This window comes from Herpailurus yagouaroundi, unplaced genomic scaffold (assembly GCF_014898765.1).
Source record: "Herpailurus yagouaroundi ecotype Mexico unplaced genomic scaffold, PumYag 218, whole genome shotgun sequence".
Taxonomy (NCBI): Eukaryota; Metazoa; Chordata; class Mammalia; order Carnivora; family Felidae; genus Herpailurus; species Herpailurus yagouaroundi.
The window spans coordinates 2,796,394-2,820,028 of record NW_024412449.1 but is presented as its reverse complement, the minus strand read 5'-3'; the positions used below and the strand labels follow the sequence as shown (position 1 = coordinate 2,820,028).

Genomic DNA, 23,635 nt, shown 5'->3' with positions numbered 1-23,635 from the left:
TCTTGATAGAAGGTTTTCCTTTCTCTCCATATTTTGTAATGGCAAGTTATATAAAAAGATCTAAATTTGTATAAGCTTTTTTTTCTCACCATAAATTATATTTCACATAATCTTGTTTGATCAGAATAACTCATAATATTCTTTGAAAAGACAAAAAAGATCCCAAACTCTGGAATTACTTCTTTAATTTGAGCGATAATCTTATGTTTCATAACTTTCTTAGCGAAAGAAACCAATCTAGAGGTAGGCTGCACTGTGTTTCTGGCACATAATAAACACAACAAATATGTAAGTAAAATGAGCAAATTGGGTAGTATGGCCTTAATATCTTATATTTGTCTTAGTGTCATTTTCAAGGATTAAGGTTTCTGGGTTATTCTCAGCTAAAGTTTGCCACCTCTTAAATAGGCTAGGTTAGAAAGCTAGAAAATAAAGGTATTTTGTCTGTTTTCCTTTTTTAATTAGTTTTTTTTTTTGTAGTCAAAACTTTAAATAGTTTGAAGAGTGTAACTTGGAAGGGCACAGGTAATGCTTATCAGTTTCGTCTACTCACTGACCCCTGCAAATCTCTGATTCCCCTAACCTTATTCAGTAAAAGATTCTTAGTATCCTAATTTATTCTTTGGAAACTTCTGATTTCATTATGGGAAATAATTACAATCACTTGAGTTCTTAGAAAGTGATAAATCTTTATTTTTTTCAAAATTACCGTGAATCATTTTTTTCTGATTGGAACTTACCACTCTAGTTATAAAAATACCATTTCCCAAGAGCTGAAAAGTGATTTTAAACATTCATGAAGTTTTAGTTAATGCTGTTAAGTATTAAGTGATGATGTGGCATAGAAGAACAACTTTTCTGAGCCTTACTTTGTAAAGTAAGGACAATATTTACTCTTTATAGCTTTCATGAAAAGAGTGCTTTAGATAAAGTAGATGTTCATTGAATGGTACCTATGACCAGGTACTTTTGAAAAGTTTAATTCAAAATAGTATTTCAAACACTTGTGCTTAAGCTAGGAAATCTTTCCAAGGTATACCAAAGTAAACAACCTCTTTACAGGAGTCTTCACAGAGATTAGTATTGGATCAGTTTTCTGTATATACCTAATATATTCTTGTAAAAGGAAATCTTTTACAAATAAAGAAAACCTAGATCTAGTTTGACAGGAACTTTTAGGAAGTTCCAGGTCCATATCTTGGGAGAAGAGATGTTCTGGCCTAAAGGAGCGTCAGGAATGATCTCCAGACTCAGTGCAGAGTTCTAGAGTTGGTTTTCACTTAAACTTTACTTTCTCGAGGAATGAAGACTGTATGTTAGATGCAGTTCCCACAACAAAGTTCTTGACAAAAAGTTGGTGCTTATTATTATGTATTGCCTGGTTAATTTAGGAACTCCTGTATAACATATCAAGAGGCTACATCTTATAGAAGAATTCTCAAACTATTTAAACAGAAACATTTTTAGATATGTATATAAAATATTTAAGGAAAAGGGGCCAAGGAGTTGTTTGGGGATTTCTAAGAAGTAGATTCCTTCAAATTAAATTTGCATGAAAAGGATTTAAAAATCATAAAAGCATGAAAAAGTGTGATTTTTGTTGTTGTTACATTTCTCTCTCCTATATGCTAGAATGTAAGATTCTTGAGGATAGATTCAGTGTTGTTTTTCTTTCTAATGGTGTCTAATGCCTAGCACAAAGATAAATAAAATTGAACCTTTTGTTCAAGAAAAGAGATGATATTCTTTTGGGATTTGAGAACAAAAGCTCATTTTGGCATTTAGGTTCACAGCTTTTACAGATTTTGGTGAAAGAAATGGTAATTTACGTTATTACTTTGCAACTATAAACATAAATGGGGTTTAATTAGAATTCTGAATTACTGATTCATTGTATTTGAATTTTAAGGACATTAATAGAAATGTTTTTAAAATACACGTTTCTTAAAATTTAGTGATTCATCACTTACATATAACACCCAGTGCTCATCGTAACAAGTGCTCTCCTTAATACCCATCACCCATTCAGCCCATCCCCAACCACCTCCCTCACATCAACTCTCAGACACTTAACCGACTAAGAGCCACCCAGGCACCCCTAGATTTCATTCTTTTTGATGGCTGAGTAATATTCCAGTGTGTGTGTGTGTGTGTGTGTGTGTGTGTGTGTGTGTGTGTGTGTATCACCACATATATGATACATACATATATGTATGATACATATGATATATGTATATATCATATATATATGTATCACATTTTTATATGTATATATCTCACATCTTTACCCATTAATCAGTTGATGGACATTTGGGCCCTAAAATACACTTTTTTTGGTTTAATTTTATTTAAGGACTCACTCTCTAAGATAAGATAAATTTGCTTAAAATAGATATTTTTATTAATAACATCTGAAGTTATGTGAAAAAGTTAGCATGTAGAGAAAAGGCTTTACTGAGTATATGTTTTTTTTTTATTTAACTTGTAATTGTAAGATAATTATGTTTTATTAAGAAATCCCCTCAGACCGAAAGTTGCACTGACAGTGGGGCAGAAAATGAAGGCAGTTGTCACAGCGATCAGATGAGCAATGATTTTTCGAATGATGATGGTGTTGATGAAGGGATCTGCCTTGAAAGTAATAGTGGAACTGAAAAAATTTCAAAACCTGGACTTGAAAAGGTACCTTTTATAGTGTGTGGGTTTTAGTTGAGAGAATAAAATAATCTCTGAGCTGTTATATAATTCTCTGTTGTGACCAATAAATTCTCCGTAGGAGAAGTAATATTTGAAAAGTAAGACTTTTTTAAAGCTGTTTTGTTTTTTTTTAATGTACATATGTGATCATAATTAAACTTTAGGAAAAAACTGCTTACAGGCAAGAGCATGAATTTTTGGAGGCTGATCTGTAGCTGGGGGGTGGTATGGAAAAGGAGATCACTTCTGCCTTAAAAGTTACACCACGCCTCTAAATCTTTATATAAGAGTTTTCTCATACAGCAAAATGAAAGTTATTTGGCTACATCCATTCATTTTAAGATTCTGGCTCTGGAACTCCTTATGAAATAGTTAATAATAGAACTGATCTTTCTGAGGTAGGAGAAAGCCAAAGGCTTCAGCCTCTCTTGCCTCCCTATCACAGCCCTTAAGGCACTTAAAAAAAAAAAAAAATGATACAGTTCAATGGATTATAATTTGACAACTACAAGATTTGATAATCTCTGTTATAGAATCTTTTATGTCATGGTGTCAGTGATTTTTAAAATGTTATCAAACCATTTCTTTCATATTCATATAATCTGCTTTATTGAGGGGAGAATTATAGGTCAGATGTCTTGAGCATGTATAAATTGTGAATCAATAGCCTAAAGACTGCAGTAGTTCAAGTCTTGCAAAGTCATATTAAATACAGGGTTTTTAAGGCAGTATTTAAGAATAGAATTTCTCTTGCATTATTCCAACCACCATCATCATTTACCTTTTAAAATTATCTATTTCAGGGCAGATAGATGATCATGAGTTGCTATGTAATGAATAATGTAACAGATATGTTATAACTTAGTGTAAAGAACACTGCATTCAAGCAAGGGTTGGCAAACTGTGGCTCAAAGTCTAAATCTAATTCTCTGCCTATTTTTCTACATAAACAGTTACATCTGTCTTTTTTTTTCCCCCTTGTCTTACTGCTATAGGTAGGATTTCTTACAGTGTTGAATAGGAGTGGTGAGATAGGGCGTTCTTGCCTTATTCTCAACTCAGGAGGAAGGTGTTCAGTTTTAAGTATGATGTTGGTTCTAGGGTTTTTGTAGGTGTGCTTCATTAAGCTGAGGAGGTTTCCCTCATCCTAGTTTCTTAAGAATTTTTATCATGAATGAGTTTTGGATTTCATGAAATGCTTTTTCTGAGTCAGTTGATATATAGGATCACATGATTTTTCTAATTTAGCCTGTATTACAATAGATTGATCTTCTGGCATTGAACCATCTTTGCATACTTGAGAAATGTCAAATCAGCAGATCACTGTATCACAGATATTACATAAATACATTAGAAGATGTTCCAAATCATTTTATTGCTCAGCTCTTTTGCAAAGGAAATGGAATAATCTTGTTTGAATAAAAACATTATTTGTGATTTCTTGATCTTGACTGTGCATACCAGAATAGTCTTCTAATTAGAAACTGCTTCTAAAATTTCAGATTATTATTTTACTTTTACAAAAAAACATATTTCAGATATGCATAGTTACAGAGGTTATAACATAATTAAAACGTGAAGGAATGCACTGAATGGAACTCTGATGTATAAAATTATGTGATGACTTTATCATTTTAATTATCTTAGAGGGAATTGTGCCTACAATAAATATCTAGGACAGCTAACATATTATTTTACTCTGTACTAATAGAGAATAGGAAATGCACAAATAAGGGAAATTCTTTCTCTTCTCTGAGGTACTTTTGTTTTTTCTTCTTAGAATTCCTTGATCTATGAGCTCTTCTCCGTTATGGTTCATTCAGGGAGTGCTGCTGGTGGTCATTATTATGCTTGTATAAAGTCATTCAGTGATGAACAGTGGTACAGCTTCAATGATCAACATGTCAGCAGGGTAAGGAGGGTTTTTTATTTTTAATTTATTTATTTTAAGAGAGAGAGAGCGAGAACATATGTGTGCGCATGCTAGCCAGAGGGGCAGAGAGAGGGAATCCCAGGCACTATCAGTGCAGAGCCTAACATGGGGCTCGATCTCACGAACCGTGAGATCATGACCTGAGCTGAAATCAAGAGTCAGACGCTTCACCTCCTGAGCCACTCAGGCACCCAAGGAGGGGTTTTTTAAGATTATTCTGAAAGACAGGAGTAGAGCTATTTCTAATCAACAGTAGGGGTTTATTAAAAATGGGAGACTTAGTTTGTCCAGTGAAGCATTTTAAAACACATGCCAAGTCAGTCTTTTGTTTTTGCTTTGAGTAAATTTTCTAGTTTATCATTGTTACTTATTTTGTTCTGTTCTGTTTTGTTTTGTTTGGGTCTTGCTAAGTGTTTCCAAAGGCAGACTCCCTTTTTTTTTTTTTTTTTTTTTATCTTGAGCCTTCATGTGGGCTACCTGTTGAGCACTAGAACTAATTGGCTGGTAGCAGCCATTGATTCTGATCAAATTTTGTGAATTGGTAGTTGTACGGTACATTTTAACTCTGGGATGAAAATTGGCTTACTTGTTGACATAAAGGTAATGATGTTATAGATTTTAGAAGAAGGTAAACACTGTAACAACTTTTTAGATAACACAAGAGGACATTAAGAAAACACATGGTGGATCTTCAGGAAGCCGAGGATATTACTCAAGTGCTTTTGCAAGGTAAATAACTTCCTAATTTGTACTGTTTATAAATTAGAGTTAATTATAGCTCCTCAGCATTTTTTTGCCATTAAAGAAATTTAACCCAGGGGTCAGCAAACTATAACCCACAGACCAAACCCTGCCTGCCTCTAGTTTTTGGAAATAAAGTTTTATTGGAATGTCACTATACTCCTTTGTTGAAGTATTGTGTGTTGATCTTTTCCCTTTAACAACAGAGTTAACACTTGATCTTAGCCAAAAGGCCGAGAAGCGATAACAACAGAGTTAAAATAACTTCAATATGGCCAAGAAAAAAACTGGCTGACTCCTGACTTAACTGGTAGTAGTGGTTCTAGGACACAGGTTTTTTGAAGACTTAACTGTGTAACCAAGAGGAGATGTGGAATCTTCTCATAAACCTGTCAGGAAAAGCAAAGTAGATTCTCCTTTTTTTTTTCCTAGAATGTTTTAAGTTTGAACCTATCATCGAACACTTAACATGGTTTTCTAATTCTTTGAAACAAAGAAAAACTATTAAAATATTTGATGCTGGGAAATGGAATCTTTACAATCTACTTTTTGTTGACATTAATCTTTTTTATATTTCTACTAGCTCCACAAATGCTTATATGCTGATATATAGACTGAAGGATCCAGCACGAAATGCAAGTATGTTAGCATGTAGTTATTTGATTTTAATCTGTACTAATTTCTTTTATAAGTTTGGCAAACCCAGATAACTACTTTTAAATGATTGTTTTTTGTGCCTAGAAAAATTAATTATAAAGATTGTTATGAGATAATACCAAGTGGTGAAAACACTTGGAAAAAGTTGAACTATTTTTTAATACACTAAGAGATAAAACTTACTCTACATTTAAAAAGGGGGGTATTTATTTTCAGTTAGATAGTTGCTCAGTGATGATAAATCCCAGATCTGTGTTGCAGCCCTGACTCGCCATCTAGGTGGCCTAGAGCAAGTTTTTTAGCTTTTCTAAATCTTATTTTCCACGTCTGTAAAATGGGGATAATCATAGTATTTTATAGGATTATAATGAAAAATTAAACAACATTTTTTAGCATTTAGCATCATGTCTACTAGTACATACAATAACTCGTATTTATTTATTTTTTTTTTAATTTTTTTTTTCAACGTTTTTTATTTTTATTTTTGGGACAGAGAGAGACAGAGCATGAACGGGGGAGGGGCAGAGAGAGAGGGAGACATAGAATCGGAAACAGGCTCCAGGCTCCGAGCCATCAGCCCAGAGCCTGACGCGGGTCTCGAACTCACGAACCGCGAGATCGTGACCTGGCTGAAGTCGGACGCTTAACCGACTGCGCCACCCAGGCGCCCCAATAACTCGTATTTAGCTGTGACTGCTTTTTTTGGTATAAGCCTTTGGAGTATTTTATTATCAAAATGCTTTGAATGGGGACCCTTAAAAAAGTCAACTTCTGACTTACCATTCTAAAAGTTCCTGAGAGCTAAAGTTAAATATCTTTGTTTATTTGCTTAAAAAGCAAATAAAGTTTTATGAGTCTAGTATGCATCCTTTATTACGTTTTTTAAAAAAAATTTTTTTTTAATGTTTGTTTATTTTTGAGACAGAGAGACACAGCATGAGCAGGGAAGGGGCAGAGAGAGAGGGAGACACAGAATGTGAAACAGGCTCCAAGCTCTGAGCTGTCAGCACAGAGCCCGATGCGGGGCTCGAACTCACGAACTGTGAGATCGTGACCTGAGCCGAAGTCGGACGCTTAACCGACTGAGCCACCCAGGCGCCCCTATTATGTTTTAATTGTGTTGAGAGTCCTCAAAATAATCCTGTATACAAAGTATGTGGGTTTGTCTTTTATTATTACTTTAAAAAATTGCAGTTCCCCTTTTTTCTTAATGCTGACTCTGAAGCAGTATTGCAAATAACTAGATGTGTTTGTGTGTACATGTGGATATATACACAGGTGATATGTTGACCTGTATTTTTTTCATAATTACTATAATCACTGACCTTGATTTCTGTATTTCCTTTGTTTAGAAACTACCATACTGTAAAGTTTATTTTAGGTAGTTTATGTTTTGTTTATATTTTTGAAAATCCTCATTAGATTGTGGTATAAGGCTTAAGACTTAATTTATCTTTTCACTAATGATAATCCAGAGTCCAGAGTCTGTCATATAGTGGCTGTTTAATAATTTACTGTAGGTGCTCGCTTCAGCAGCACATATACTAAAATTGGAACGATACAGAGAAGATTAGCATGGCCCCTGCGCAAGGATGACACGCAAGCTCGTGAAGCGTTCCATATTTTTGACAGATACCATATGCTTTCACTCTTATGTGGATCCTGAGAAACTTAACAGAAACCCATGGGGGAGGGGAAGGAAAAAAAAAAAAAGGAGGTCAGAATGGGAGAGAGCCAAAGCAGAAGAGACTCTTAAAAACTGAGAACAAACTGAGGGTTGATGGGGAGTGGGAGGGAAGGGAGGGTGGGTGATGGGTATTGAGGAGGGCACCTTTTGGGATGAGCACTTGGTGTTGTATGGAACCAATTTGACAATAAACTTCATATATTGAAAAAAAAATTTACTGTAGAATTAATGGGGAAAAGAAATTATAATAAGTCATTTCAGAACAGAGATTTCAGAGGAGAGTAATCATTCTAACTTTACAGATAAAAGAATGATACCCCAAAGGTTAACGTGTCCAAGACCATAGCTACCTGGAGGCAGAGCCAGGATTTTATTTCCTGTGTTCTCTGTGTCACCCACCACTCCAGATATTTCCATTAGGGCAATAACTCAGCTTTCCTTTATCTACTCCCCAAAAATGTAGTTTTGTGCTGAAACACCAGAGGGTGCTCTATGTATGATATGGAATATTTTTACAATGAGAGTTTATTTCTATAAATAATCGATTTTTACGTTCCATAGGGATTTGATTACATATATATATATATATAAATATATATGTGTAGATATATAAATATGTGTGTGTGTGTGTGTGTATATATATATATATATATATATATATATATATATATATAAATTGTTCTCCCTACTTAAAGCCTGATAATCATTGGCGTTATTAAATAGTGTCATATTCTCATATTGGCACTTTTAATGCTTTGAGTTACATATAAAATTCTGTGAATAGAAAGTAGCTAAAAGATTGTTTTGAGAACAAAGGAAAGATGAGCCTATTAGTGAATAATAACAAATAGCATTTGTAGTAGCAGCAGCAACAATAACACTTATTACATTGTATTATATCCCAGGTAAATACTCTATGGGGTAGATGTATTAATAAGTTTAAGAAACCAAGGTCTAGAGAAGTAAACTTGCCCAAGGTCACACAATTTGATGGTGATAATGAAATCAGAAATGATTTTATTTCAAAGTTTCAGAGAGACTTTTTCATTCTAAGAGTCTTAATCTGCATGCCAGAGTTGTCCTGGAGCCAAGAGATACTATGGATTAAATGTGTGGTTTTTTAAAATGTATGAGACCTAATAACCATGTGCCATTATCAACTACCTCTTCACTCTTGTCTGGAAGAAGCTGATGTTCTAAGTTAAGAGATTAATGTAATTGAGATCTGTTTTGATGAGAGCTATCATAGAAATATGTACTGTGGGAACATAATAGAGCAAAATTATGTAAAGGAAGCTCAATTTCCAGTGACTATGTCTTGCCCTGTTTTTATTACAATAGAGTTTCTAGAAGTAGATGAATATCCAGAACATATCAAAAACTTGGTGCAGAGGGAGAGAGAATTGGAAGAACAAGAAAAAAGGCAACGAGAAATTGAGCGCAATACATGCAAGGTTAGATTTCCTAAGTTTACTTTTAATTAAAATGCGCTATTGAAGTTTGCTTAACTGCAATTCTCGTAACATTCATTGGGCTGATTCTGTAGGCAGTTATACTATCATTTCATTAAGCAGTACAACCAACTATATTACTGAAGTAAGATCTGATTTTTATGCATTAATAAACATTAACATGTAGTGATAATACTCAGTGCTGGTAAGGTTACAGTGATGCGAGCGTTGTCACATTCTGCTATAAGACTAATAAGCTGGTAAAAACCTTATCGCATAGAAATTGAGTAGAATTCATTAAGAGCCTTAAGCAAATTCATCTTTTTTAATAGAATTCTCTTAAGAAAATATCTCTTAATGAGATAACCACAGATGCTATAAAAATTTTGGCAGCAAGGACATTGATCACAGTATTTTCCAAACAAGGGAAAAACTTGAAACAACCTGAAAGTATGTCAGTAAGAGAATGATTACTTAAATTATGATACATGCTTATAAAGAAACATGCAGTTGTTAAAATTAATGTTTTTGAATTCTTATAAGATGAAATATAATCACTATATTTGTTGTTGAGAAAAATAGACATGGAAGAGAATGATTTAAGTTATATATTTTTTTAATTGTAATATTTTGACTATTAGGAAAAAAATACTGTCTGCAGAAGAATTACATTTTGACTTGATGACTTGCTGAGATGATGACACTATTTTACATTTTCTAGATAAAATTATTCTGTTTGCATCCTGTGAAACAAGTAATGATGGAAAATAAATTGGAGGTTCATAAGGATAAGACATTAAAGGAAGCAGTAGAAATGGCTTATAAGGTATGTTTAATTGCACTGTTGACATTTAATTATTGATATCTTAGGTAACAATAGTAATCTCTTTTCCAAAATTTTTATTATGGCCAGTAGTAATATCAGCACTTGCAGTAAACTTGATAGTCTATTTACATCATCTCTCTCTCAGTGGGTGTAGCTTATACATCTTCTTTGGAACATACCCAATTGAGTTGGAGAAATTTCTCACCCTGAAAGCCAGTTCAGTTTTGTAGAACAAGAATTAGAATTAGAAACAAAAACATTTATTCTTTTTCATTCATTTAACAGATATGCATTGAGACCCTCCCACAATTTGCAAATATTTTATTGTTTAGATGCCGTAAAGTAAGTCAGTAATATATTGAGATTATTTCTCCTGAGATGTTAACCATGAGAAGCAGGCAGCTATGCAAAAAATTGGGGAGAATATTTTAGTAGAGGTAACAACATGTGTGAAAACTGAGATGAGGTCGTGGCCGCCGTGATCAAAAAACTGATAAAAGGGACATTGTATTTAGATTGTCTTGAATGAGAGGAGAGTAGCTTAAAATCAAATTAGAGACTTTATACAAATAGTAGGTTGCAATTTATTCCAAGAATAATGTAAAGTTATTAGTGGGTTTTGAAAGGCAAATAGAAACGGAAGCATTCTTTAACCAGATTATTCCAAATGTTGTCTGTCATACTTGACAAATTTTTGCCCTTTCCATGTAAATATGAACATCATTGAACTGAAATTAAAGTCATTAGTTAGAGAAAAAATTGCAGGCTACATTACAGTGTTCTGGTTTTGCTCACAATTGCATTTCCAGTACTTTTTCCTGGTGTGCAGGAAAATGAAAATTTGGGTGGGTATGTGGATGAGCAAATGAATGAACAAACAGTAAAATTGATACATAGCTCCGGATTTACCTCATTAAAAGTAAAAATCGTTTAAACACAGTGGACTGTAAGCATCATCTTTGCAAAACAGTAGTGAAACCAAATGAAACTAAAATAGAGAAAACATCTTAACAGTTTTTACACAATTTTACAGTCTGTAATAGCAGTAACAGTAGTTTATATTCCAGCAGTTTTTAATGCAGGAAGACAAAGATTGTCTTAAAAGTCAGAAGTAAAAGTTCATAAATACAAAGAGTCAAACAGAAGAGAGAAATAAGTCAGTCTTATGTACCAGAAAGAGTGCTCCATCTTTGGGAGGAGTGGGGGGAATAGAGGTCGGTGGGGACACACACCAAAGCTTACTGTTTTTCTTGAAGGTCCTAATCACAAACCTTAAATAAGTATGAAATACTTTGAAATAATCCTTTCTGTCTCCAGGCAGTTCATTTTTCACTTTAGAGATGTTGCATCCAGAGTATGCCATCTACCAGTAACATGGGCCAGAGGGAGATTTTTGACAGAAATTCCATGCCCTGAGCTGTAGATATGCTGGAGGCTCATATGGAAGGGGAGCTGCGAGGTGGCGCATGGGAGACACGGAAGCTGTGGCCTCTCTGGTGGCTCTGCGAGGCGTGCTATCCCCTGCGCTTAGAAAGATGGTTAAACCCAAACATGTCATCACCAGTTCTTCTCCAGATCGGATTAATGCAACAGAAGCTGCATATTCTCTTGGTTGTTCTCCCCTGGGTTCCAGAGTAGTGATTATAGAGCAAGGGATTATAATACATTGATTTTGAGTTCATCTAAAGTTTAGAATGTTAACTTTTTTTAAAACTAGGAATGTTTTAAAAATTTGTTAGTGCAGGGGCGCCTGGGTGGCGCAGTCGGTTAAGCGTCCGACTTCAGCCAGGTCACGATCTCGCGGTCCGTGAGTTCGAGCCCCGCGTCAGGCTCTGGGCTGATGGCTCAGAGCCTGGAGCCTGTTTCCGATTCTGTGTCTCCCTCTCTCTCTGCCCCTCCCCCGTTCATGCTCTGTCTCTCTCTGTCCCAAAAATAAATAAATGTTGAAAAAAAAAAATTAAAAAAAAAAATTTGTTAGTGCATAAGTTGCATTATTTAGGGGATAATGAAATAATTAAAAATAGCATTGAAGTTATGCCTTTAACTTTGATGTCTTTGAACTTTGATGCAAATCATAAATATATGAATTTTATTGTTTGCTAGGACCTATTGGTGGTGGAATTACACATCAGACTAAACTCTGTGTGTGTGTGTGTGTGTATGTGTGTATATATGTGTGTGTATGTGTGTGTGCGCATATATCTATATGTGTGTGTGTGTGTGTGTGTGTGTGTGTGTGTGTGTGTGTGTCCCCCGCCTGGCCTTGTTTTCTTTTAGATGATGGATTTAGAAGAGGTCATACCCATGGATTGCTGTCGCCTTGTTAAATATGATGAGTTTCATGATTACCTTGAACGATCGTATGAAGGAGAGGAAGATACCCCAATGGGACTTCTACTAGGAGGAGTCAAGTCAACATACATGTTTGATCTACTGTTGGAGACGAGAAAACCTGACCAAGTTTTCCAGTCTTACAAACCTGGAGGTAAAGAATTTTACAGTTGTACTGGACTTAAAATTTTCACGAGAAGGTTTTTTAATAGAAATGAGTTTAATTTTAAATTTTTTTATGTTCTTAAAATGCAGAATAATTTTGATAGGTTAGGAAGTAGCAACAAGCTTAGAATTAACTTCTAGATTACTTTCAAAGAGCTATATACAAAATTTTAAAAAATTAGCTTGCAGCCTTCAGTGGGATTTTTCTTTTTCAGTGCTGAATCATCCTCCCTTCTCTTCCCCCCTTCTCTCTATTTATACAGAAAAAAAAGTCCAAAAACAGTATAGTCTCATCAACTCTCAGAAGTAGAATCTTATTTTTCAGGGTTTCCTTGATGAAGTGGTTTCATAACCCATTGCTGCCAACACTTTTTATTTTTCTCCATCTTCTCCATTTTTGCAGGTCCCAGGAACTTCATTTTTTTTTTTTTGTCTTCATTAAATCTGTCACAGTCCTCAATATCTTGAGGGTTTTTTTGTTTGTTTGTTTGGGAATGATGTGGAAAGCAAAATACCACACTCCTAGCTTTACCCAGAGTAGTCCCTAAAGACAGTTACATGACCAGAGTTTTCTAGTAATCACTATGTAAACTGTAACAAATAGGGGAAAATAAAAATGTTTAAGTAACTTTAGAGAATTCTCACTATTGTTGCATAACCCTGAATCCCTTCTATTGGTTGTTACAATTCAGACTTATGTTCTCTACTTTTATTCCTAAAAATTGAACTCACAAATACCTTCTTCTGGGGGCGCCTGCCTAGGTGGCTCAATCGGGTAAGTGTCCTACTCTTAATTTCAGCTCAGGTCATAATCTCATGGTTCATGAGTTTGAGCCCCTCATCAGGCTCCACACTGATAGTAAAGCCTGCTTGGGATTCTCTTTCCCTCTCTCTGCCCCTCCCCCACTTGTGCATGTGCTTGCATGCTCTCTTTGGCTCTCTCAAAAAAGCAAAAGTAAAAAGCCTTCTACTCTCAAATTCTATTTCTCTGCAGATGCTATAAACCTCTCTTTGTTTTTTGTTTTTTTTTAATTAAGGCTCCTCTTTTCAAAGTAGATTAAGTATGATACTCTTCAGGGCTCCATCAGTCAGACTCTGTTCTGTTTGTAGAGAGTTCCTTTGGAGCATTTCCTTGCAGATTATTTTTGGTCTAGATAGCAAAAATGATGATTAAAGTGTAACATGAGTCAGCAATAAAACCACTTTTTAAAAAGAGAACTTTAGGGACATCTGGGTGGCTCAGCGTCTGACTTCAGCTCAGGTCATGATCTTGCGGTTCATGGGTTCAGGCCCACATTGGGCCCTGTGCTGACAGCTCAGAGCCTGGACCATGCTTGTGATTCTGTGTTTCCCTCTCTCTCTGCCCCTTCTCTGCTCACGCTCTCTCTCAAAAATAAACAAACTTAAAAAAAAAAAAAGAAGAGAACTATACGTGTGAGTGTGGATTGTAAAACTTGCAGATAGCGTTTTATTTATTCATTAATAATGACTTTAGCAGAATATTTTATCAGATTTAGATTAGAAATCTAGGGAAAAACCTGACCATTTATATACACTTCATAAAGGAAATTAAAACATTTAAGCCAGAGAATAACTAAGTGTTTGAAGATCATTTGCTTTTCTAGTAACTAAAAGTTTAGTTATATATAATCTGAAAACAGAAGAGAAGATAGGATTAAGTTGTAATATGAAAAATTTAAGTGAAAAAAACAAACCATGTAAACCAAAGCATTTTTCTGTAGACTCTTCTGTAGAATGTAGAGAATATTATTTGGAGGAGAAGAAGTCTTTGATTATGAACAAGGTCTTGAGTGGTATAATGAAGGTTGATCAAAAGCAAATAGGGTTGCTGGGTCCCCTTTAGAATTTGTTCTGCATTCTCTAGTAATTTAATGTTGTGGTTTAGGTCTGTATTTTGCAACTTTGAATATGTATTTTAAGTTTATTTATTCATTCTGAGAGAGAGAGAGAGCATGAGTGCACAAGTGGGGGAGGGGCAGAGAGAAGGAGAGACAGAATCCCCACACCATCTGCACAGAACCCAGTGCAGGGTTTGAACTCATTAACTGTGAGATCATGACCTGAGCTGAGATCAAGAGTCAGTGCTTTAACTGACTGAGCCACCCAGGAGTACCTGGATATGCATTTTTAATGTGGTTGATAAATTTGTGTTATGTTTTACAAGGAAACAAACCATGAATTTTTCAAAAATCATATTTTGACTGTTGTCATTGTTTTTTGTTTTGTTTTATTTTTTTAATTTACATCCAAATTAGTTAATCCATATACTGCAACAATGATTTCAGGAGTAGATTCCTTAGTGTCTCTTTCCCATTTAGCCCATCCCCCTCCCACAACCCCTCCAGTAGCCCTCTGTTTGTTCTCCATATTTAAGAGTCTTTTATGTTTTGTCCCCCTCCCTGTGACTGTTGTCATTGTTTTAAAGAGATCTAGGAGAACTTTTTTATTAGCCTCATTTCCATTTCTTTGTAGATGTTTGTAATGTAATACCTTGCAAGGAGAAGTTTGTTATGTATTATATACATGTGTAACATTGTTATGTCTACTATCTTAATAGTTCGGAAAATATTACCTTGCCATCTATTGGAAATACATTAGGAATGCAGTGCTCATGTCAGTGCTCATGACTTTTAAAAATAACATCCATTTATGTTTTTGTATTTTTCAAATGTTTTGTGTTTTTCAGAAGTGATGGTGAAAGTTCATGTTGTTGATCTTAAGGCAGAATCTGTAGCTGCTCCTGTCACTGTTCGTGCTTACTTAAATCAAACGGTCACAGAGTTCAAACAGCTTATTTCAAAGGTAAGTTTTAAAATTGGTCAGTGAATATTTTTGAGTGCTTGTTCTGTACAAAGCATTGTGTGATAGTTATGAGTGTGGGAACTAGTACTTACTGGCAGGAGGCAAGTACAGTTAGAAGAGAAACACACTTCAAGTGGAAGACACCAAGTGACCAAAGTATGGAGGTCAGGAAGTGTGAGGCAAGCGCACACAGTGATGGCATATGTGTTTGGCTCAATCTCTGTATAGTACAGGCCTAGAAATAGAAGTTAGTTTATTTCATGGAGAGTTTTTAAATAGTAAACACAAAAGCATGGGCTCTATTTGATGTGGGCAATGGGAAGTATGTTATTTGTTTTCCTAAGTTCAGCAGTGGTATGATGACAGTTCTGCTGTAGAACGGTAAGTTCCTGGATAGAGGGGGAGTCCGTAAAGTAGATGAGGAGGCTGTGGAAATAGTGCAGGTGAAGGCATTGGACCAGAAAGGAGAGAAGGGGTAGATTGTAAGAATGATTATATGCATAGAATCTGCAGGACTTGGGATTGGTTGGAGTAAGGCAAGAAGGAGCACAGATGCTTTGAGGAGTTTTGAACTTGGGTAGCCACAAAGTAGTGATCTAGTAATCAAAATGGAAGAGTAGGGTAGGGGAGCAGATTTGACAGGGAAGGTGGTGAATTAAATACTGGCCATATTCGGTGAGTTAGTGATAAAGAACATAGACTCATTCAGAATTTGTGAGCTGGAAAAATATGATGAAAACATTCAAATTTCCTTGGGCCAAGCTAGTTCACTCTAGAGAAATGATTATATTGTACTCTGTAGAACACTGAGCACACAAACACAGGTGAAATTTTTCAGGATTCTTAAGCCCCAGGTTTAGATGACTTGCTGTAGTGGAAATTATTCAGTAATAGCAAGCAAGAAGTTGATCCACTTTCTAGTCATTCCTCTATGGCAGTATTGTCTTTGATCTCATCTAGGTTTGTTTTTTTTTTTTTTTTTAATGCCTATTTTAACAGGGTTGTTGTGAATGTTAATGGAACAAATAAATGCTCTGTTTGTGGAGAAAAATTGTTATTATATAAAAGTTGGGTTTTAATTATTATTGCGTTAGGGGCGCCTGGGTGGCGCAGTCGGTTAAGCGGCCGACTTCAGCCAGGTCACGATCTCGCGGTCCGTGAGTTCGAGCCCCGCATCGGGCTCTGGGCCGATGGCTCAGAGCCTGGAGCCTGTTTCCGATTCTGTGTCTCCCTCTCTCTCTGCCCCTCCCCCGTTCATGCTCTGTCTCTCTCTGTCCCAAAAATAAATAAATAAACGTTGAAAAAAAAATTATTATTGCGTTAAAAAAACAACGACCTCTAATACTTCTGCCAAAGTAATAGATAATTTGAGGAGATAAATCATGTTTTGGAGATAGATTTTACAATTAAATTGCTCTTAGAAAGACTATATAAGTGTACTTGCTCCTTATTACAGTTTAATCTAGAGTATGAGCATTGAGGTAGAATACAAAAGAAACATATGACATTGCCTTCCTGAAGAAGTTAATAATTTTATTGGGGGAGAATATATCTGTAGAGAATAAAGGCAGTCACAAAGTATTTTGCCAAAAAAGGCAGCAGATAAAGTCTAACTAGACCACCAAAGAATTAGTTAGCATTAGTTGTATTGAAAACACATCATGTTTTTTTAAATGTAAATTTTTTTGTCTGCTCATTTCTTGTGAAATTCCTAAAATGATACCTCAGATTAAGGACATGTACTTTTAGAGTAACTTGAAACTTTACCTATTAATTTAATCTCATTTTACACAGAAGAAAAATGATTTAGTAAAAGTATTAACCATTCCAAAAGAATTCATCAAAAGTTCAGGAGGTAAACAGTTACTAGTTTGACGTCTGTTCTCAAAGTGCAGTTACTCAGTTTCTTTGGAACCACATCCCCTCATTTACTTTGCAAGTGCGAGAGGAATAGAATTTTTAGTGAAAAATCATTACCTTTAAAATAGTTTCAGAGCATCCATTCATAAGTGATACTTTGTTCACCTACTTTACAGCATAATTAATGGATAGGACTAAAATTTTTCCCATAGATTCTTTAAAAATTTATAAACCTCCACTAAGATTATTTTCTTTTAATTTTCTTTCTGTTTCTAAGAACTCAGCAGTGTGTCTTCATCCACATTTCCAAGTCCAGCAGAATTATCCTTGCGAGTCCTTTTTACTGACTTGCTTCCATTGCAGGCCATCCATTTACCTGCTGAAACCATGCGGATAGTGCTAGAGCGCTGCCACAATGATCTGCGCCTCCTCACTGTGCCCAGTAAGACCCTGAAAGCTGAAGGGTTTTTTAGAAGTAACAAGGTATGTCTTTTATTTCTTCATTACTATTGTCTATGCTGGTAATAGTAAATTAAGTTTCATATTATAAGTCTGGCCTCTAGAGCCATCCACTATGTGTCTGTAATTTCCCTCGTAAATTCTCCCAGCGTCTCGGCAATTACCTTCCTTTATAATCAGGTCAGATCAGGCTTCTTTCTGTCCTACTCCATCTGTCTGTCGGTTCTCCTCTAGGTCTTGTTCATGAGCTACCTCTGCCTGCCTGCAGTATTCTTTCCCCTCTTCCTACATTTTTTTTTCAAGGCGCAGATTAGTCCTGCCTCTTTGGTGAAGCCTTACTGACTATTTCTGTCCACAACAATCTTGTCCTCTGAATTCTGTAAATTATGTTACATTCGTTCTTGAGCTTCTCCCATAAAGCACTACTTGATGGGGAAAGTCAAAGACATGCCTACTCTAGAGAAGATTGTCATTTGGGTTCACCCAAAGGGGTTCACCCTTTGCCTACTTATTTATCTCAGAAAGAAAAGAGAAAGTTCACATTGATCTGTTTCATCTCTTGACGTGTTCTATCATTGATAAATGATTTTTCCTGTGTGTTTATTCATAACACCATCAGTTTACCCTGGATCAATTGAATCCAAAATTTTCCCTCTTTGCCATGTTTTATTTATTGCCTTTTCCGTTCTCATTCATCTTAGTGCAGTCTAGTCTTTTATCTCATTTAACCTTTTTTAGTATTGTCTTACTATTCCTAAGGTGTAATTTTTATTCACCTCTGTTTTCTTTGGATACTTTTGTGTGGTGCTTATGTGTGTATCATTAAAATCCGCCCTAATACCATTTTAGGGTGAAAAGTAAGAGGGATCTCACTTTATTTTTTTCTTTAAATGGTTAGCTAATGATCCTAATCTGTAACATTGATTGGACACTGGTTATCTGTATTTAACCAGTACTTCCCCCAGATTATTTGAAAAACATCCCCAGATGAAATAGCATTTCATCTATAAATAATCTGGATGTCTATCTCTAAAGGGTGAGAACTCTTTAAAAACATAACTATAATTATATTATTACATCTAGAAAATTAACAGAATTAATATCAACAAATGTCTAGTCAAGCTTCTCTTATTATCTTGTAAAATTTTTTTCTGACAGGATTTATTTGTTCAGGTAGGATCCAAATAGAGTCCATGATATACCTCTCAAGTCTATTTTAACCTACAGATCCCCCATGTGTATTTATTTCCTTGTCATTTATTTGCTCTAGAATCAAGTCATTTGTCCATTAGATTTTTTTCTATACTCTGGATTTTGGTATTACATTCCCAAAATGCCTTTATACATGTTCCTCTATCCATGTTCATGCTATGCTTGTTTTTCTAATGAGCAAGATGTGGAATACAAAAACTTTCTGAAAATAGAAAATCCAGTAAACAAGGTATCTGTGTGTGCGTGTGCACATGTGTGTGTCTCCTCTATCTTAGCACAGTTTTATGGCTAATTACAAAGACATATGAACATAATATTTATTGTATTTAGTCTTCAAAAACCATACACATTTCCTTTAGAAATGTCATCATCCCAAATTTTACATTTTGTCTTGTATTGAGGTGATATGAGTGAGAATGAATGTCACTAAAATTAATGATGTAATGTAACTCTCTTACTATTTAGGTATTTGTTGAAAGTTCTGAGACTTTGGATTACCAGATGGCCTTTACAGACTCTCATTTGTGGAAACTCCTGGATCGTCATGCAAATACGATCAGATTATTTGTTTTGTTACCTGAACAGTCCCCAGGCTCTTATTCCAAAAGGACAGCGTGCCAGAAAGCTGGGGGTGATTCTGGTGGTAACGTGGATGATGACTGTGATAGAGTCAAAGGACCTGTGGGGAGCCTCAAGTCTGTGGAAGCTATTCTCGAAGAAAGCACTGAAAAACTCAAAAGCTTGTCACTACAACAGCAGCAAGATGGAGATAATGGAGACAGCAGCAAAAGTACTGAGACAAGTGACTTTGAAAACATAGAATCACCTCTCAATGAGAGGGACTCTTCAGCGTCAGTGGACAATAGAGAACTTGAACAGCACATTCAGACTTCTGATCCCGAAAATTTTCAATCTGAAGAACGATCAGACTCAGATGTGAATAATGACAGGAGTACAAGTTCAGTGGACAGTGACATTCTTAGCTCCAGTCACAGCAGTGACACTTTGTGCAATGCTGATAATGCTCAGATTCCTTTGGCTAATGGACTTGACTCTCATAGCATCACGAGTAGTAGAAGAACTAAAGCAAATGAAGGCAAAAAAGAGACATGGGACACAGCAGAAGAAGACTCTGGAACGGATAGTGAATACGATGAGAGTGGCAAGAGCAGGGGAGAAATACAGTACATGTATTTCAAAGCAGAACCCTATGCTGCAGACGAAGGTTCTGGGGAAGGACATAAATGTATGTACTTAGAAAGAAAACTCCTTGAAACAGCACCAATTGGTTTCTCAGTTTATTTAAATTTTTAGTTAAGAAAGGAACCAGCTAAGAGTTAGGTACTTTGTTCTAGGATCACCCGTAACTTCCTGGATTATAAGAGTGTTCTCTGTTGCCTTTGCTTTCATTTTCGGGGCAGTTGTAGCAACAACTGTCTTTGGACCTCCGCAGCACATCAGACCTGTGACAGCAGTGATGTCACAGCTCTGGGGAAGATAAGTGAAAAAGAAAAGGAAAAGAATTAAGAATTGTTTTAAAGGAAAGAATCAAGAATTGTTTTAAAGGAAAGAATTATGATAAAAGCCCTAAGTTAAAAACTAAGAAATAGTTTAAAAAGTAAATAATATACCAAAAAGATAAAATTTGGTATTCATTGCTGAGGAAAAGTTTTTATTTGTGCATCCCCTCTCTTCTCTTTATCCCTCAATGCAAATAACCCCCTCCCCCACCCCCTAAAAAGTCCATGGTTAACTGGGAAAGTCAGAAAAAGGAAAGGGGCTTTTTTAAAGTTGATACTTTGAAGTAAGCTCCAAGCAGAGTATAAACTAGAAATCCTCAAGTATATAATCACAAAAACATTGAAGAGATCTGTCAGTTCAGGTATTTGGGATAAGCAGCAACAGCAAAAACACACCTACATGAAAACAATAAAATGACTTTTATAAAACATCAGATGAAAACAGCCAAAGAATGTACAAAAGTTTTCTTCAAGTATAAAAGAGAAATAGCTCAAAAAGACAAATACTTTGCATTATATTACCCCTTATATTCTTAATTTTAGTTTTCAAAACACTTGTTCTCACTTGAAGCTTCTCTGAAATTAGTAAAGCAAATATTGATATCCTCATTTGACTGATAAGAAAACTGAAGCTCATAGTGGATGGATGACTTGCCCAAAAGTATATGTGTAGCTAGTAAGGAGTGGAACCACTACTAGAATATAAGTCTTTGAATTGAATGCATTTGCTGTTACCTTTATGACAGTGGGAAGGGAGTCCCACTCTATCCATCTGTTCATCCACCCCCCCCCCCATTAATATTTCCTGAATCCATTCAAGATGCCAGGCCCTACGTAGATGTTAGAAGTGGAGATGACAAAGATGCAGCCTCATGTTTCATCTGGTGGGAGAAGGCCCACAACCACCATGGAAGTTAATTGCTACGATGCTTATAGTCTCAAAATTTAGTCTCTTAAAAGGAAGTGGTAGAAATTATTAAATCAGTAATAAAAATGCATAAATTTGTCTTTTTAACTAATTAGTTCCCAGTAACACTGGAACCATGTGACATCCATATAGATACCTTGCAGAAACTCAAGTGGGAAAATGTGGGTTCGTGAGCCACAACGGAGACAGAAACTCTATAATAATGTTTTAACTCCCTGTGGCACTTTTACTTCATAAAGCTCATTAATTCACATCATCTCACTTATTTCTCAACAGCTGTGTGAAATTGATGCCGTTAGACACTTTTTGCTGATGAAGAAACTGGCTCAAACTGACTTAAATAATTTGCCGGGGTTCACACAGCCAGTAGGTCACACTGCTGGTCAGTCCAGCTCCTGTGATCTGATTGTAAGCCTGGTCCACATTTCTCCACCTCATAACTGCTACCCACTGTCCCTTACTTTCCTCACGTCAGAGTAAAGGAAAAATAGCCAGTAGCTACCCTTTCTTACCATCCTCAACCCTTCAAGAGCATTAGCAAATTAAAAACAGCTCCTTTTTACAAAGAGGTTAGAAATTTCTCTTAAGTGGTTTGTTTTAGAATAATGTGCTGGAGAGTTGACTGCATGAGAGTCTAAACGTTAAGAATTTAATAGGAATACTTAGAATTGTAGACTGAGGAGTCTCCTTCCACCTTTTTGGAAATTCATAGTGGGCTAGTTTACTAGCATTCGTTGAAATAGTAAACATGATGATCAAGAGAACCCGTTTACTACAATTTATTTTGGTTTTCAGAAGCCGTGCAGAAGGCTTGTTTGAACAGAAAAAGTGGAAACGGGCTTAGAGGTAGAGGAGTAGGGTTGAGAGCCATCAGCCACATGCTTCAGGAGTCTGTACTAAGACTGTTTCATCACAGCTCCTCAGAGACCTGAAAGTTGGTACCTGGGTAACATGGATGATGAATAATAATACGGGTTCTTCAGAGTGATAAAATGCCAGGGTGTAACACATAAACAAAGAATTTGATATCTGAAGAGTGACATTTTATGTACAGTATAGACAATATGGGTAATAACTGAAATACACTTAAAGTGATGGTCTTTAAGCTATCTGTTATAATCCAGGAATTGTTTCGGGGAGTATGGACCTTTCTCTGAAAATACTGTTCCACTGTGACCTATTATAGGCTGCAGGCACTCAGGGATAAATAGGGAGATCAAGGCAATAAAAATGAGAGTGCATTTGCACTGATAATTTCTTTGTACAATTTTGATATCACTTCATTTAAGAGATACATAAAAGAAAGAAACCCTAAAGATATTTTGAGGTTGCTCTGTGAAGAGACCAAACTCTTCAGTTTGAAGAGGTAAATAGGGAAAACGGTATGATGGTAATCTCTAAAATTATAATTACAGCCAGTCAATTAAGCCAACAATTTTTGCCAGGGCTGTAGTACACATTTGACATACACTGACCCCAAGGTATAAGCACAACTATCTGCATTTTATAATAGAGGTAATTGAGGTACAGAGAAGTCAAGTCACAGTCACAAATGTAAGGTACAAGGAGGAGCCAAGAATTCATTCAGGCCAGCCCATTTCACTACAGAACCACTTGGTCCTAATCACCGTATTGGACTGTATCAATAACAACAAACATTTGTATCTTCCTGTGATACATTACTGTGAGTTAGAAACCAAAATTGTGGTAATAGCTTATTGTTTGAGTAATGACTTAGAATTTACTACATTTGTCATAGCAGCAATCAGTGAGACTGGTGTAATGATCCTGTGAGAAAACTGAGGCCCAGAGACATTGGATGACTTACCAATAGCCATTTATTAGGCAACAACTGAAATCTAGTTATTGGCTTCTGATTTCTAATCAAGTAATTTTTTCATTATACCCTTCTCTCAAGAAATGTTGTACCTGCTGGATAGTATAAATAGAGGCTTATTTGCCAAAAGCTGGGTTACTTAGGAGTATTTCTTAAATTTTAGAAATGGACATTTCAAAGGAATTAAATGCTGCCTGAAAAGTTATATATAACAAAAAAGTTCATCACCATGTTTATATTCTATTTCATACTTTATGGTCACGTTTTCTATAGTGAATCTGAATCTTATAACCGGAAAAACAGTAAATGGACATTAATTTATTTGAAAAAGTCCACTCAAAAATTCATCAACCCAAAAGGTAGGTCAACCTGGGAACATAAACCAGTCATGTTTGAGGGTCTCATCCTTGACTTTTTTTTTTCTTTTTCTCTTTTTTTTTTTTTTGAGAGAGCAACCCTTGGGGGGGGGGGGGCGAGGGGGGGGGGGGAGAGAGAGAGAGAGAGAGAG

General features: G+C 35.6%; 1 protein-coding gene and 1 non-coding gene across 3 annotated transcripts in view; both read left to right on the top strand.

The window, feature by feature from the left end:
- USP47 (ubiquitin specific peptidase 47) overlaps positions 1–23,635 on the top strand; it is a 110,781-nt gene that overhangs the window by 74,332 nt on the left and 12,814 nt on the right. For both annotated transcript variants that reach the window (XM_040456860.1, XM_040456861.1), the window contains 10 exons: positions 2,515–2,682; positions 4,478–4,609; positions 5,283–5,359; positions 5,955–6,010; positions 9,057–9,169; positions 9,888–9,992; positions 12,270–12,477; positions 15,196–15,311; positions 17,535–17,654; positions 19,308–20,088. In XM_040456860.1, the coding sequence (XP_040312794.1) occupies positions 2,515–2,682; positions 4,478–4,609; positions 5,283–5,359; positions 5,955–6,010; positions 9,057–9,169; positions 9,888–9,992; positions 12,270–12,477; positions 15,196–15,311; positions 17,535–17,654; positions 19,308–20,088 (1,876 nt within the window). The remainder of the gene's footprint in view (positions 1–2,514; positions 2,683–4,477; positions 4,610–5,282; positions 5,360–5,954; positions 6,011–9,056; positions 9,170–9,887; positions 9,993–12,269; positions 12,478–15,195; positions 15,312–17,534; positions 17,655–19,307; positions 20,089–23,635) is intronic.
- LOC121018316 (U6 spliceosomal RNA) lies at positions 7,549–7,655 on the top strand. Its single transcript, XR_005785127.1, has one exon. It is a non-coding gene; the product is annotated as a U6 spliceosomal RNA (small nuclear RNA).